At 39.1% G+C, this 12,950-nt stretch overlaps 1 protein-coding gene and 1 long non-coding RNA gene across 2 annotated transcripts; both read right to left on the bottom strand.

Moving 5' to 3' along the window:
* Positions 1-889: 889 nt before the first annotated feature.
* Positions 890-2,187, bottom strand: LOC120499954. The gene is made up of 3 exons (XR_005627004.1): positions 1,879-2,187; positions 1,467-1,626; positions 890-1,372 (listed from the first exon to the last, which is right to left on the bottom strand). It is a non-coding gene; the product is annotated as an uncharacterized LOC120499954 (long non-coding RNA).
* A 3,753-nt stretch (positions 2,188-5,940) lies between these two features.
* Positions 5,941-12,661, bottom strand: RNF138 (ring finger protein 138). Its single transcript, XM_039704243.1, has 4 exons — positions 11,623-12,661; positions 11,014-11,119; positions 10,118-10,225; positions 5,941-8,729 (listed from the first exon to the last, which is right to left on the bottom strand). The coding sequence occupies exons 1-4, from the start codon at positions 11,655-11,657 to the stop codon at positions 8,661-8,663; spliced, it is 318 nt and encodes a 105-aa protein (XP_039560177.1). The 5' UTR covers positions 11,658-12,661; the 3' UTR covers positions 5,941-8,660.
* Between the last annotated feature and the right edge of the window lie 289 nt (positions 12,662-12,950).

Here is a 12,950-nt window from a genome sequence, read left to right as displayed (position 1 = left end):
TGGTCAGGCTGAGAAGTTTCCTTAACATATGATAGCCAAAATAATGCATGTCCTTTCTTGACACAGTCAGGGATCCGTGGAATTCAAGAATGCTATTTCCATTAACATTTTGATCTGCAAGTAGACCACCAGCATCCTGATTGCAAGCTCTGAGTTTGAAGAAAAATAAAAACATTAAATGCAAAGGAGAATGAACAAGTCTTTAACTGGTTGATTGCCTTTTCCTTTCTTGCGATTCTTTGCTTTGAACATGTTTCACAACTTATGAGTACTAAGATATCTAAGAGCCCTGAGTAACTATAAGAGACACCTGCAAAATCTGAGCTTTTGCCAGTCAATTACATTTCTTTCCCCACAGACTCTCATGCTCTCGTGCTGCTAGGAGAGACAAAGAAAATGAAAGGCATCAGAACTTGCTGTGGAGCTTGCTGCTGATCTATTGCAAGCAACTGCCTGGATCTCCTGCTGAGCCTACTTTGCAAGCACCAGAGTGATGGAGAGTATCCCAGAGCAGACTGCATGTTCCCTGGGAGAGGCACCATGTCATCTTGCCTTCCTAGTGGCACTGTTTTATGTGGGCTTTTCCACAGCACAGCAATAAAGATACTGCAGTGCCTTTCCCCTGCCTTGTTGCAGAAGAAGGAACATTCATCAGGAATCATCCAATGCAGATGGGAAGCATCACCTGTTTTACTCTTCTTTGTAAAGCTACTAAGCTTTGTAATAATCTGGGAAGAGACAGTAATGGGGGCAGAGAGATTGGGAAAAATGAGTGCAGGAGGGCAAGAATGCTCTTTTAAAAGCAAAGGAACTTTATTGCAAACACAATTTCTGCTAACTACTGAGAACCATAAACCCAAGTAAAATTAGTGATTTTTTACTCCATACATATAGCGATTTTTTTAGAATTTTTGGTAGGTAGTTTCATATTTGAATAGTTTTATTAATCTTCTGTAAGGCAGCAGAGATGCTTTGGTAATTTTGCCATCTGTATACTGCTCAGCAAACAATGGTGATTCATGACTGCTCGTTGACATTTGGGTGGATACCTCTCTGATCACAAGTTTCAATGTCAACCTCAAGTGATATGGATTCATTACATAACATGGAAAGTACTGGTTTGCAGAACACTACGTGTCCCATTCACAGCAGTGCTTATAGTTCAAATGTGAAAAGAGCAGGAGGATACTTGGATGGTCTATTACTCTCAGATAGTGGATTGTCCCTTGCCCTGTCTCAAGCTTTTTGCATTATCTTGCACAAATTGGGTTCACTTTCTTGATTAATCTTCCAAACAGAGATACTATTGCAGTGTTATCTCCTTGGTTGATGAAGCAAAAGCAGCAATGAAGATAAGAGTTGTCAGATAAACCTGCAAGATAACAGACCCTCAATCAAATCCAGAGTGCTACAAGTTCAACACCTAAGCATATAAAGCTAGGAATGTCCAGTGTTTACAAACCTACCAAGTGTCATGTGGGATGCAATGAATAAAAGTGAAAATTACACCAGATATCAAATACAAGCATTCCAACTGCTTGCAGAGGAGCAAACACGGCAGATTTGCTTTCAATAAGAGTTCATCAAGAAAATGAAGCAGACCTTCAGCTTCCTTGCACTGATTAGCTGCAGGTAAATTAAAAAGCAAGGTTAAAAAGCAAATGGCAGAAACTTGGCTATAGCATTGCACACCCTCCTGCCCACTGCCACTTCAGACCTACATTAACCATCATTTTTTGTATGTGCAAGAAAACAGTATTTCATAAATTAAATAACTACTCATACAGGATCACACCTCCCTCCCTCTCCCAGGGTGCTGAATCACGTCTGACATGTTTTTACACAAACACATTTCACGCTAAACATGAATCAGATTACCGTGTGGAACGAACTGTCGCTGCTCAGCAGCTACTCAAGTGGCTGTGGCCACTATCATGCCACTGCAGAAGCACACTCCAAGGAGACTTCTTTCTTTCCCAGACGAGGCAACATAAGCCTTGGCTGCTACAATTCCTCCCTTCGTACCAGAGGGCTGTCCCAACCCCAGACTCTTGTGAACGCTAAGAAGGGATAATGCAGCACACCTGGACGGGGCACCTGGCAGACCTCACACCACCGCGGCAGATGGAATTAGCGAGGGCGATGATAAGTGTGCAGTCTCACAAAGCCAGGAATGAGCACAAGCCCCTTGTCACTGTCACAGGATGCATCAGTCCCCAGCTGCCCCCGTGTGCCTCCAGCCTGCACTACAGCCCCAGGCTCGAGAGGACTCTGGAGAACGCCCTTGGGCAAGGAGAGGTCTTGCAAGTGCATGGCGCTTGCAAGAACGTGTCACATTTAATGCTCGCTGGTGAACAGGGGAGCACTCCATTCTTCCCAGAGCGGAGTCCAGGGGGCAACACTGCTTACTTGCTACAGATGACAAAGCAACATACGTAAACCCATAATTTTAAGATTTTGAAGTAAGTTGCAAGTATTCTTTCTGTAGAATGGAATGACCCCAGCCAGTTTCTTAACCCCCGCCCCCGCCCCAAATCCATAAAAGATTTATTGCATTTAATGAAACATCAGGAGACAAATTCCGTATCTAACAGTGTTTTGGAGTACAACCACTTATTGAATTATCACCCTTAAATGCTTATTTAGAGAGTACCCAAAAATACTCAGTGCCCTCTGGTGGTTTGAATTATGAAAGACAAGGAAAAAAAAATAAAAGAAACTACTCAAGTTTGCTCAGTCTCACAACACAGGGAGCACATGAATCTCACCTTCCATGGCAGTAGGGCCACAGCAGTTACTCTGGAGAAAAAACATCCCACGTTCTTCAGTCCATACCTGCAAAACCAGAGAACCTAACACAAGGTTTTCTAGGCAAAAAGGGTGGTATTACCATCAAAGTACTGGGCTTTGTGAAAAGTTTTTGATTTTCAACCTGATCCTAATTTCTCCAATCCTAAACCAGATCCTCCCCTTACAGAAAACAACAAATGCCTTAAACTGTGTTCAAAAGCAATAAAATTTATCTGCTAGGACTTTCCCATTCTTTCCAAATGGAAACACATTCTGAGAAATAAACTCCTCTAGCCATAGAAGTAAATATGTCTGGAGAACTCCATAAATTATCTGTGCTAAGCTTCTTAGTTACTGTATTTACCCCTGTGGCTCACATCAACTCCATATTAAGGGCACAGCCAGAGAAGCTTATAAAACACAGAGTATATGAAACAATAATTAGTAGCCAAGTAATATAATCGTAGCAATTTAATTGAGGACTACTTTAAGAGAGAGAAAAGGGAATGGGAGGGAAATGGGTAGTGTATATTTATGAGAACTGCTGTAGGGAAACGCACATAGAGGAAAACAAGTACTGAGACACAGGAACAGGTCGTCCAAAAAAGCTGTGGGTTCCGCAGCCCTGGAAGTGTTCAAGGCCAGGCTGGATGGGGCTTTGAGCAACCTGGTGTGGTGGAAGGTGTCCCTGCTTATGGCAGGGGGTTGGAATGAGCCTGTCTTTAAGATTTATTCTAACCCAAGCCATTCAGTGGAAAAATGAGTGACAGAAACACAATAGAAAAAGAACGTAAAGTAATAATGAGAAGCACTTTTCTCAGTGACTACACATCCTCGTAAGATTAAGCAATTTCATAAAAACAGTATTCTGTCTGTAGCCCTGGGAAATAACCTACAGCTTCACAGAGCTGAGGAAGGTCTCTAAATATATACAGAGTACTTCAAGACACAGATTTGAAATATAATTAAATGCTACTCCACAGAATGCATTTGGCAGTGATGGCTCCTCTCTCCCTCCTTGCCCTCAATTTCCTAACAGTGTGAGTTGTGGTGAGGCAATAAATGCAAAATTCACTTTCTTAGCTCTTTCCTGATCATGTCCACAAAAATGTTAGCAATAAAATAAGGCTGGTTAGAACTGGAAAATGAAGAGGTGAAAACTGGTTCTTCCCAAAGCGGACCTAGAGTTTGAGAAATATAAGAAACAGTGCAGATCTACTCTACTCATGAGACAAAAAAAAAAAACACCAAAAAAAACCCCCAAAAAAACCCCAAAAACAACAAACCCAAAAAAAACCAAACAAAACACCACCATGCTTTGACCCTAGTAAGCCTGGCAATTCCCTGGGAAGTAGAAGTTTTGACATTATTGAAATGCCTCCTCATTGCAGACACCCTGAATTTTATCTCTTCTTTTTTTTTCTTTTCCAAATACAGCCACAACAGGAAACAAAAGAAACATGAGTTCTGGAGCAAATGGACACTGTATGGAGAACAGACTATGCAGTTTTTGCACCCTTTTATTGCTTGTTTCTCCAGTTCTAAAAGAAACCTGAAGATACCTTGATCAGATATTCTTGTGGCTCTTCTGTCTTGCAATAAAGCAGCCTTGGATGCCAGGTTCTGCAGTCATTTCACAAACGTGCACTTTACCACAGGCAGTAAACACTGTCCCATCCCCTAACAGTGTTCATGAGTTGGTGTCTATTTCTGCATAAAACAAGATACAAAAAATACACCACTCACTCTTTTATAGCAGTCACAAACACTCATTCAAATCTCACCAGACTCAAAAATCAAATCTCAAAAGGGGGGGACCCAGAAATGCTTCCCAAGCACAAAAAGCCTTCTAGTCCCAACTACCTGTCAGAAGATGAACTGGGCGCACAAAAATCCCCCTCACCCTGGGAATGAGGCCCTGCCTTAAGGCTGGAGAACAAAGGGCAGTTTTACAGAGCTCAAGTATCCTATAACCAAGATACTGCCAATGAGAATTAAACACATCACATGCTTTCTCTCTAAGTAGTGAAATATGAATTGCTATAATAAAATCAAATCAAATTAAATTAAATCTCTAACAAAGGGCTAATAAAGAGATTCAGAAGATAGTGGTTTACTTAGAGATCAGAAAATTAGATTCTATGGGGAACGAATAAACTAATAAAAAGGAAATTTACATAGCTTTGTTACATTTCCATCATTTAAAGTAACACTTTAGGTCAATTTTACTACTGTATCTGTGTGTCCTTAAAATGCAAAAGCACAAGAAATAACCAGTTTTTTTCAACACAAGAACAAAGGGCAGGAGAAATCATCTAGCTGCCACTTTGCTGGTTAGACCTTGTAACCAGCCCGAATTTACTGGCCATTCTTTCTTCAGAAAAGCATTAAATCTTCTCAGAAAACCTTTTAGTAACAAGGTTTGTTCAATGACCCTAAGTGTTACATACTGCTGTCTCCTTTTAGGATGTTATTTCTCTATTAACATTACATGGGACAGCAAAAAACAAACATGGAAACAAGAAAATATGCACAAAGCAGATTTGGGCCAACCTATAATCTTTTCTACTTGCTGAGGTATGATATAAGGTATCTTGTCTCAGCTCACAGATGCATCACCAGTCACACCTCATCATTCCAGCAGCATACACACTGTTCCAATAACTCAAAGTGTGTAGACATACAACTGATCACATGTTTAAGTTTTAGAAAGCATCTGAAAAGGAAGAAGTAGCACCAAGGGAACTGATCATCTTTATTATGCAACAAAAAGACAAATAGAAAATAAAATACTTTAATAGGAAAAAACCCAGAACGTACAATTCAAACATAACATATTGAAACCATACATAATGCAACATGAACATGAAAACATTTTTAAGAAGCAATCTTTTAGTAAAGATGTCATATTTTGGGCATCACCCATCACAAATACACAGCTTTTTGCGCATGTCTGAGTTTCAGTGAGAAAGATCATGACCAGCAGCAACATATCTACTTGCTGAGGTATGATATAAGGTATCTTGTCTCAGCTCACAGATGCATCACCAGTCACACCTCATCATTCCAGCAGCATACACACTGTTTCAATAACTCAACATACAACTGATCACATATTTAAGTTTTAGAAAGCATCTGAAAAGGAAGAAGTAGCACCAAGGGAACTGATCATCTTTATTATGCAACAAAAAGACAAATAGAAAATAAAATACTTTAATAGGAAAAAACCCAGAACGTACAATTCAAACATAACATATTGAAACCATACATAATGCAACATGAACATGAAAACATTTTTAAGAAGCAATCTTTTAGTAAAGATGTCATATTTTGGGCATCACCCATCACAAATACACAGCTTTTTGCGCATGTCTGAGTTTCAGTGAGAAAGATCATGACCAGCAGCAACATATTCAAATAATTTAATTTTCATTAAACGTTTACCTAGTGAATGTATTGGATGCAATCTCTTAATATTAAAAGTACAAAATCTTAAGCAAGGCAGCACCTGCCAATACAGATTTTAAATAAAGAGGATAAGCATTTTGAAAGGTTTTTTTTAATATTGCATTAATACACACTTGTTGCTTTAAAATGTGTATTCAAGTCTCTCAACATTTAAACATGACTAAAATGCTCAGCAACTATGCATCAAGTGACAACTAATTATTGCTATAGAAAACATTTGTTTCCCAGAGTTTTATAACAGATGTCATTTCACTCGTAATTCCAAAGATATATTCAAGTAATACAAATAAGTAGTTCCAGCGTCCATGAGGCATTCAGAATCTGTATTGGCTGTAGGCATTTATTGCCAGATCATATAAACATTTTGTTGAATCTAAAAAAGTTAACTAGACTTACATCTAACTGTTAAACTCCTTAGGAAATGTATGCAGTAATAAATCACCATAGTATGTGGTTTTATTTTAAAAAGGTAAAACTTCATCATCAGGTACCTTGATGTTCTTTTCTGTATAAGGGCACTGTTTAATAGTTGGCTTTACTGAGCAAAAGTAAAAATCTACATTTTCTTCTGTTGGCTCAGGGAACCACTCCAAATCAGTATGTGGTCACACAAGCACTAGAGCTGACAGACAAGTGAGAATACACAGACGTATATGGGGGCAAACAAGGAAATTGGAATACAAGTTCCAAGTGTGGTCTGCTGTCAAAATACTGTATTGAGACAGTAACAAAATGCAAAAAAGTAGTTATAAAAAAGTGTATCAGCTTCAGACAAGGTTTTTGAAATAGACAGCTATATCTGAAATAGACAACTTTATCTGAATTTTAGCCAGCAATGCCTTCAGTAACATTTTATACTAAAAAAATCTCTAAGATAGAAAAGGCAAGTTAAAATGTATAGTGGGTTAGTTCCAACACTCAATAAATTAGAACTTTCAGTTCTGAAACGCATTACATTGTAAAATGAGGCATTTTGACCTTACCAGTTTTGGAATATGTAATATCTCAGCATTTAAAGAATAATCAAAACCTCTGTCTGGAGAGGAACAGGGAGGCAGGGTGCAAGAAGCAGACTGTACTTTGGCTGCACAACTGATACTACAACACATATATCACCATCTGGACTAAAAAAATTACTGGGGATGTTTTCCACCACATATGCAATGCTCATTAATAACAACAGATTGACAATGGGTGATGGAAACACAGTCAGTCCAAACAGGTGTATGTTCAGAACACTCTCGATTTAAAACTCCAAAATGTATGCTGTGCAGCCTTCTCTTCCCTTCTCCCTTTTAGTATTATATAAAAGATCCCAAAGTTTTTACAAATAGATTTTCCATTTAAATTGAATATTGCATTATTACTATTTTCTCCAATTTTAATGATGTTCCTGTGGGAAGGTGGAAATCTAGAACAGGAACTCTTAAAATATGTTGGTCACTATTTTAGAGTAAGTTTTTTTCTTCTCAAGAATTTTTTGAAGCCTTTGGATGCAGGAGATGTACAAGTTTTAAACAGCTTTACAAAAATAAAGTTTTTGTTGGTGTGAAGCCAGTTTAGTTATTTAGCTACACAGCCTTCAATGAAAGACAAGACAGACTAAAACTTCAGTTCCAAATGCAAAACTGGAAGTTCTTAAAAAGCTCCAGTAAGACCTGGTCACAGGCCAAAAAAGTATACCTTTTGCATGTCATCTTAAATTGCTCAGAAAATATGTAACCTTCCTTAGGAGTACAGAGAATACACTTCATCACATTAGTAAGCAAGCATCCTATTTTAGTTATTCCTAAAGAGGAAAAATAGATGTAGTTATTCCTAGGCAATGGCATCATTCTTTCTCAATGAAAGGTGAAAAACAGCTTTGTTCTGCATTGTTGATCAGTAGAAAAGAATTTTTTAAATATTTTAAGCTGTTGTTATTTTCAGTCACATAGCAATAGTAAAAAACAAATCACAACATCAAATAAAATTAGTCCTTGGTAGGACAAATGCCTGTCCTCGGCAGGAAGAGAAAAAAAATAAATTATCATCTCATAAGATACCTTAGAAGACAGCTGAACTTGAAGAAACCCAACAGTGCAACAGAGCATCACTGCATGTCTTTCTAAAGATACTTTCAAAGTTGGCTTTGGTGAATTAAAACATCCTACATTAATCATATGAACATGTAATTAACACAGTAGTAAAAGTTAAGAGAAAATCAAGACAAGAATGAGAAGTTCCAGAAATGTCCCTAATTCCACAGGGGCAGAACTCAGTCAAGATCATTTATGAGTGTGAAAAGAAGCTCAGCCCAAAAAGTGGGTACTGAAAAACATTTTTATTAATATACCCTTCGGATTGCCAACAGAACAAATTAATTTTTCTCTCAGATAATCAGTATGAAGATGAAGGGGGCTCTAAAAGTTCACATGACAGGACTCTTGAACTGCATTTTGGTATTGGGCTTCTTCATCAAGCTGAAGATTCTAAACAAAATGAAAACATCATCAAAATTGACAAATACTCAAGATGCAGCATAGTCATTAGTTTAATCATTCATTTGCTATGTTTTTACATAGGAAATGGCACCTAGATAAAGACTCTATGCTACTAGATGATTGTTTATATTGCACAGAATCTTTCCATTGAACCAAGTACCAAGAGACATATGAGACAGGAGAAGAATCAGTAGAGTAGGACAAGGCTCATTAAGCAGAAGGGTTCATCTTCTCTCCCAGGCTCAAGTGCATTAAAGAACAGCCAGCTCAGGGAAGCTGTGCCGTGCAATTCTTTTAACAGGGCTTCTAACCAGCCACAACATCCTCCATTAATAAAAACCAAAATGGGATCCTCAGACAACAGTAACCACAGATTGTTGAGAATACATTCCCTAAAATGGGAAAGCAAACACAGAACCAAAAGGTCTGCTGCTTTTTGTAGGAATATCTTTCAGGTTATTAATCTGCCAGAGAGATGAATCTTTTAACTGCAATTCTGGCAGTTTCCCCAAATCAGAATTCTTATCACCAGTTTTAGGTCATCAAACATGCACTCATGGTGAAGAGCCCAATCCCCCCTATCCAACCCTAGCTCTTCAGACCTTTATCACAGCTCACTCAACTCAAAGGACAAGATACATCATCTTTGCCATCCTGACCCAGTGAGGCTGCCTGTGACTAAAATACTAGACTTGTTGCACACCCCAAAGCCTGTCAAACTCTGTAGAAAAAGCCACAAACTCCAAACTCTCCAGCTTTCTGATCCCACATGCAGAACCCAAATGGTTGGCTTGACTTATGAATCAGCCACTGACTACATCTGTGTATGTAGTTCTCCATCTACTTAAGGTCATTTACTCAAAGACAGCCTGAAAAGAGACAACCTAAACACTGATTAAGTGACACATCTCTTTTTCAGTCTCTCTCACAACATACAGGAAGAGCAGCTGCAGCAGCAATACCAGATGGTCAATGCATATTGAGTCCTGAGAATATAACTTCACAATTTCTGTATTAAAAGGTCAATAATGTCCATAAAAACAGTAGCATCTATTTTACTTCCCCCAGAAACAGCAGTAATAAACTGTTCTAAAAAAAGAATAAAAGCAATAAATAGTTCAGTTTGAGAACACTAAGCCAAAGACTGATGAGATATCAGCTTGGAGCAGTTTGACTATTGACAACACCTATTTCCAGCAGTACTTCATGTTGAAAACGAAGTCTAAGAACAGACAGGTCTGCTTCTGAGTTCCATACACAACAGGAACACAGCATGTCCAGAGCACATGTTAAGTACAAAATTTTTATTTGGCAATTTGATTTTTAGGAAAAAAGTTCCCATTTATTCCTCCACACATTAAAGAAAAAAAGCTTACCACAAATTCTCCGTAGTCAAACCGGTGTCTTAGATTCAGATGGCTAACAAGATTTCTAGTAACCTGGTTAGTATCTGCCCATGGAAGAGATACACAAATAGGGCAGATCTGAATTTGGAGGGGGAAGGGAAGAGACAGAATGAAAAAAAAAAGTTATTGGCAATACAGAATGCATTAAAGACATGTTCTACAGGAATAACTAGTCTACTACTCATCCACTACCAAAACACAGTAAGACATTAACATCAAATCATTCTGCTAAGTGTGCTTTTCCTCATTTGTGTAACGTTCAAAAACTACATTTCAACTTGGTAGATTTCTAAAGCGTTTCTCTTTATAGTGAAATATTATCCTATCTGTCTGAGTTAATTTAGAAAAGAAAGTGACTACTGCATCCTACTTATTGTTTGGGTTTTCATAAAATTGAGATGATCAAGTAGGCCAAAAGGAAAAACAGCACACCCTATACAGATGAAAATAATAGAAAACCAAACAGATTTTTCTTTTTCACGCCCTTTGGTTACCTTGGATTACTTTTCAAGTAACTGCAGGTTTCACACGAAACAGTAGTTATATTACAAATGAGATTCTACAGAAACAGTCCTGAACTACTAAATAAAGAAGAGTTAAGCATTAGGCTCAAAAACTGAGCCTGTTTCACACCAAGATAAATGAGACAACTAAGTCAGAAATGCCTTAAAACCAGCAGGCTGGACATGAAACGTTTTCACATCAAAGTCACTCCTCAATTTAAATGCACTGTGTGAAGTATATTGTCTGTCTTTCTCAACCCACAGTGATTGTTACAGATATAGAGCAGCAACTGCACAGTTAAAATTGTCCACATAATTACAATGAAAGTAGCTTAAGAAACATACATAAGCAGCTCTACTTACCACAGGAACGATCTGATAAAGATGTCTATTATTACAGTGATCCAGCAAGCGCTGTCTGGTAAAATTGGCTTCCTGACACAGGGGGCATTTGAAGGTTGGGTGTCCACTGTAAACAGAAATACAAGAGCACTAAACAGAAGAGTTTCAGAAGTATTGTTAAGAAAGCACACAAATGAATCTGTCATTTTCCCTTACTTTGATATCAACAAAAAAATCCCCCACACCCCCACTGACATATCAGCAGACCTAATGGAGTCCCAGTGCTACTGCCATACTGCAATTTTGAAGTACATTTACAATTAGTATGCCTAAATGCACTCTTCTGAGACTCTGAGATTTGGACTTCTTTTGTTCTTTTGACCCACTGCAGCTACACCCTGGTTTCGCTTTCTTGTAACACCTTTTAGTGCAAATCCCTCAGGAAAGTACTAAAATACCCAAATGCTAACAAACAGATACAAGCGTACAAGAAACTACAGGATTCTATAAATACAGCTCCTGGTGTTTTTGTGTAGGTTTTCTGCGTTTTGGTTTTAGCATTAGCAGAAGTTTGCACTGTGACTATCAGAATCTATTCTAATAACAACCACAGACAAGTAAGCAACCTACCTTGTTTCTCCTTGAAGTATTTGATTATTAGCCATCTCACTAGTATCAGATATTGCATCACTCCTGCTACTTTAAATGAATGGGAAAAAAAAAACAATGAAACTTCAGGTTATTTTACTCAACTATCAACATTTTAAAAGTTTAACAGTAACAGAGGTGGGGTGGATTATGCATTAAGTCCCATGAATTCCAAGGCAATGTACAATGGCACATATCCTAACCCTCAAAACTTTTCCTTTGGATCAAGGTATGTCTCAGTATTTACAGAATCACCAAGGCGGAAAGAAACCTTTTGTCCAAATGTCAACCTAGCACCATCATAATCACCACTAAATCATTCCCCAAGTGCCACATCCAGGCACCTCTTGAACACTTCCACAGGCAGTGACGACTCCACCACCACCCTGGGCAATGTATTCCAATGCCTGACCATGGCCTCAGTAAAAAAAAAGTTTCTACTATGTAATCTGAACCTCCGCATGTAACTTAAATGGTGAAGCCATTTCACCTTGTTCTTTCACTTCAAGACATGGCAGAAGAAACTGACCCTCACCTCACTACAACCCCATCTCAGGTAACTGCAGCAATGAGGTCTTTGCTGAGGCTCCTCTTCGCCAAGATAAACAACCTCAGCTGCCTCAGCCACTCACCACAGGACTTGTGCTCCAGACCTTCCACCAGCTCCACTGCCCTTCTCTGAACTCACTCCAGCATCTCAATGTCTTTCCTGGATTCAGGGGCCCAAAACCAAACACATGATTTGAGGTGCAGCCTGACTGGTGCTGAGTATGGGGGGACAATCACTGCCCTGATCCTGCTGGCCACACGATTTCTGATGGAGGCCAGGATGCCACTGGTCTTCTTGGCCACCTGGGCACACTGCTGGATCGTGGCTCAGCCTCTGTCAACCAGCACCCCTCCTTTTCCATGGGGTTGCTTTCCAGTCATTCTTCCCCCACCCGTGGCAATGCCTGGGGTTGTTGTGACCTAAGTGCAAGACCCAACACCTGGCCTTGTTGAAGCTCACACCACTGGCCTGACTCCACCACCACCCTGGGCAATGTATTCCAATGCCTGACCATGGTCTCAGTAAAAAAAAAGTTTCTACTATGTAATCTGAACCTCCCCATGTAACTTAAATGGTGAAGCCATTTCACCTTGTTCTTTCACTTCAAGACATGGCAGAAGAAACTGACCCTCACCTCACTACAACCCCATCTCAGGTAACTGCAGCAATGAGGTCTTTCCTGAGGCTCCTCTTCGCCAAGATAAACAACCTCAGCTGTCTCAGCCACTCACCACAGGACTTGTGCTCCAGACCTTCCACC

This window comes from Passer montanus, unplaced genomic scaffold (assembly GCF_014805655.1).
Source record: "Passer montanus isolate IOZ18808 unplaced genomic scaffold, ASM1480565v1 scaffold170, whole genome shotgun sequence".
Classification (NCBI taxonomy): Eukaryota; Metazoa; Chordata; class Aves; order Passeriformes; family Passeridae; genus Passer; species Passer montanus.
The sequence above is the reverse complement of the archived record's forward strand: the minus strand, read 5'-3'. Positions and strand labels throughout refer to the sequence as shown.

What these genes read in the sequence shown, in the direction of transcription:
- RNF138 (XM_039704243.1), bottom strand. Translation starts at nt 11,657, where the DNA reads ATGGCTAATAATCAAATACTTCAAGGAGAAACAAG. An exon ending in ATACTTCAAGGAGAAACAAG is followed by an intron (nt 11,120 to 11,622) that starts GTAGGTTGCTTA and finishes TTCTGTTTACAG; the next exon opens with TGGACACCCAACCTTCAAAT. An exon ending in TTTATCAGATCGTTCCTGTG is followed by an intron (nt 10,226 to 11,013) that starts GTAAGTAGAGCT and finishes CTCCAAATTCAG; the next exon opens with ATCTGCCCTATTTGTGTATC.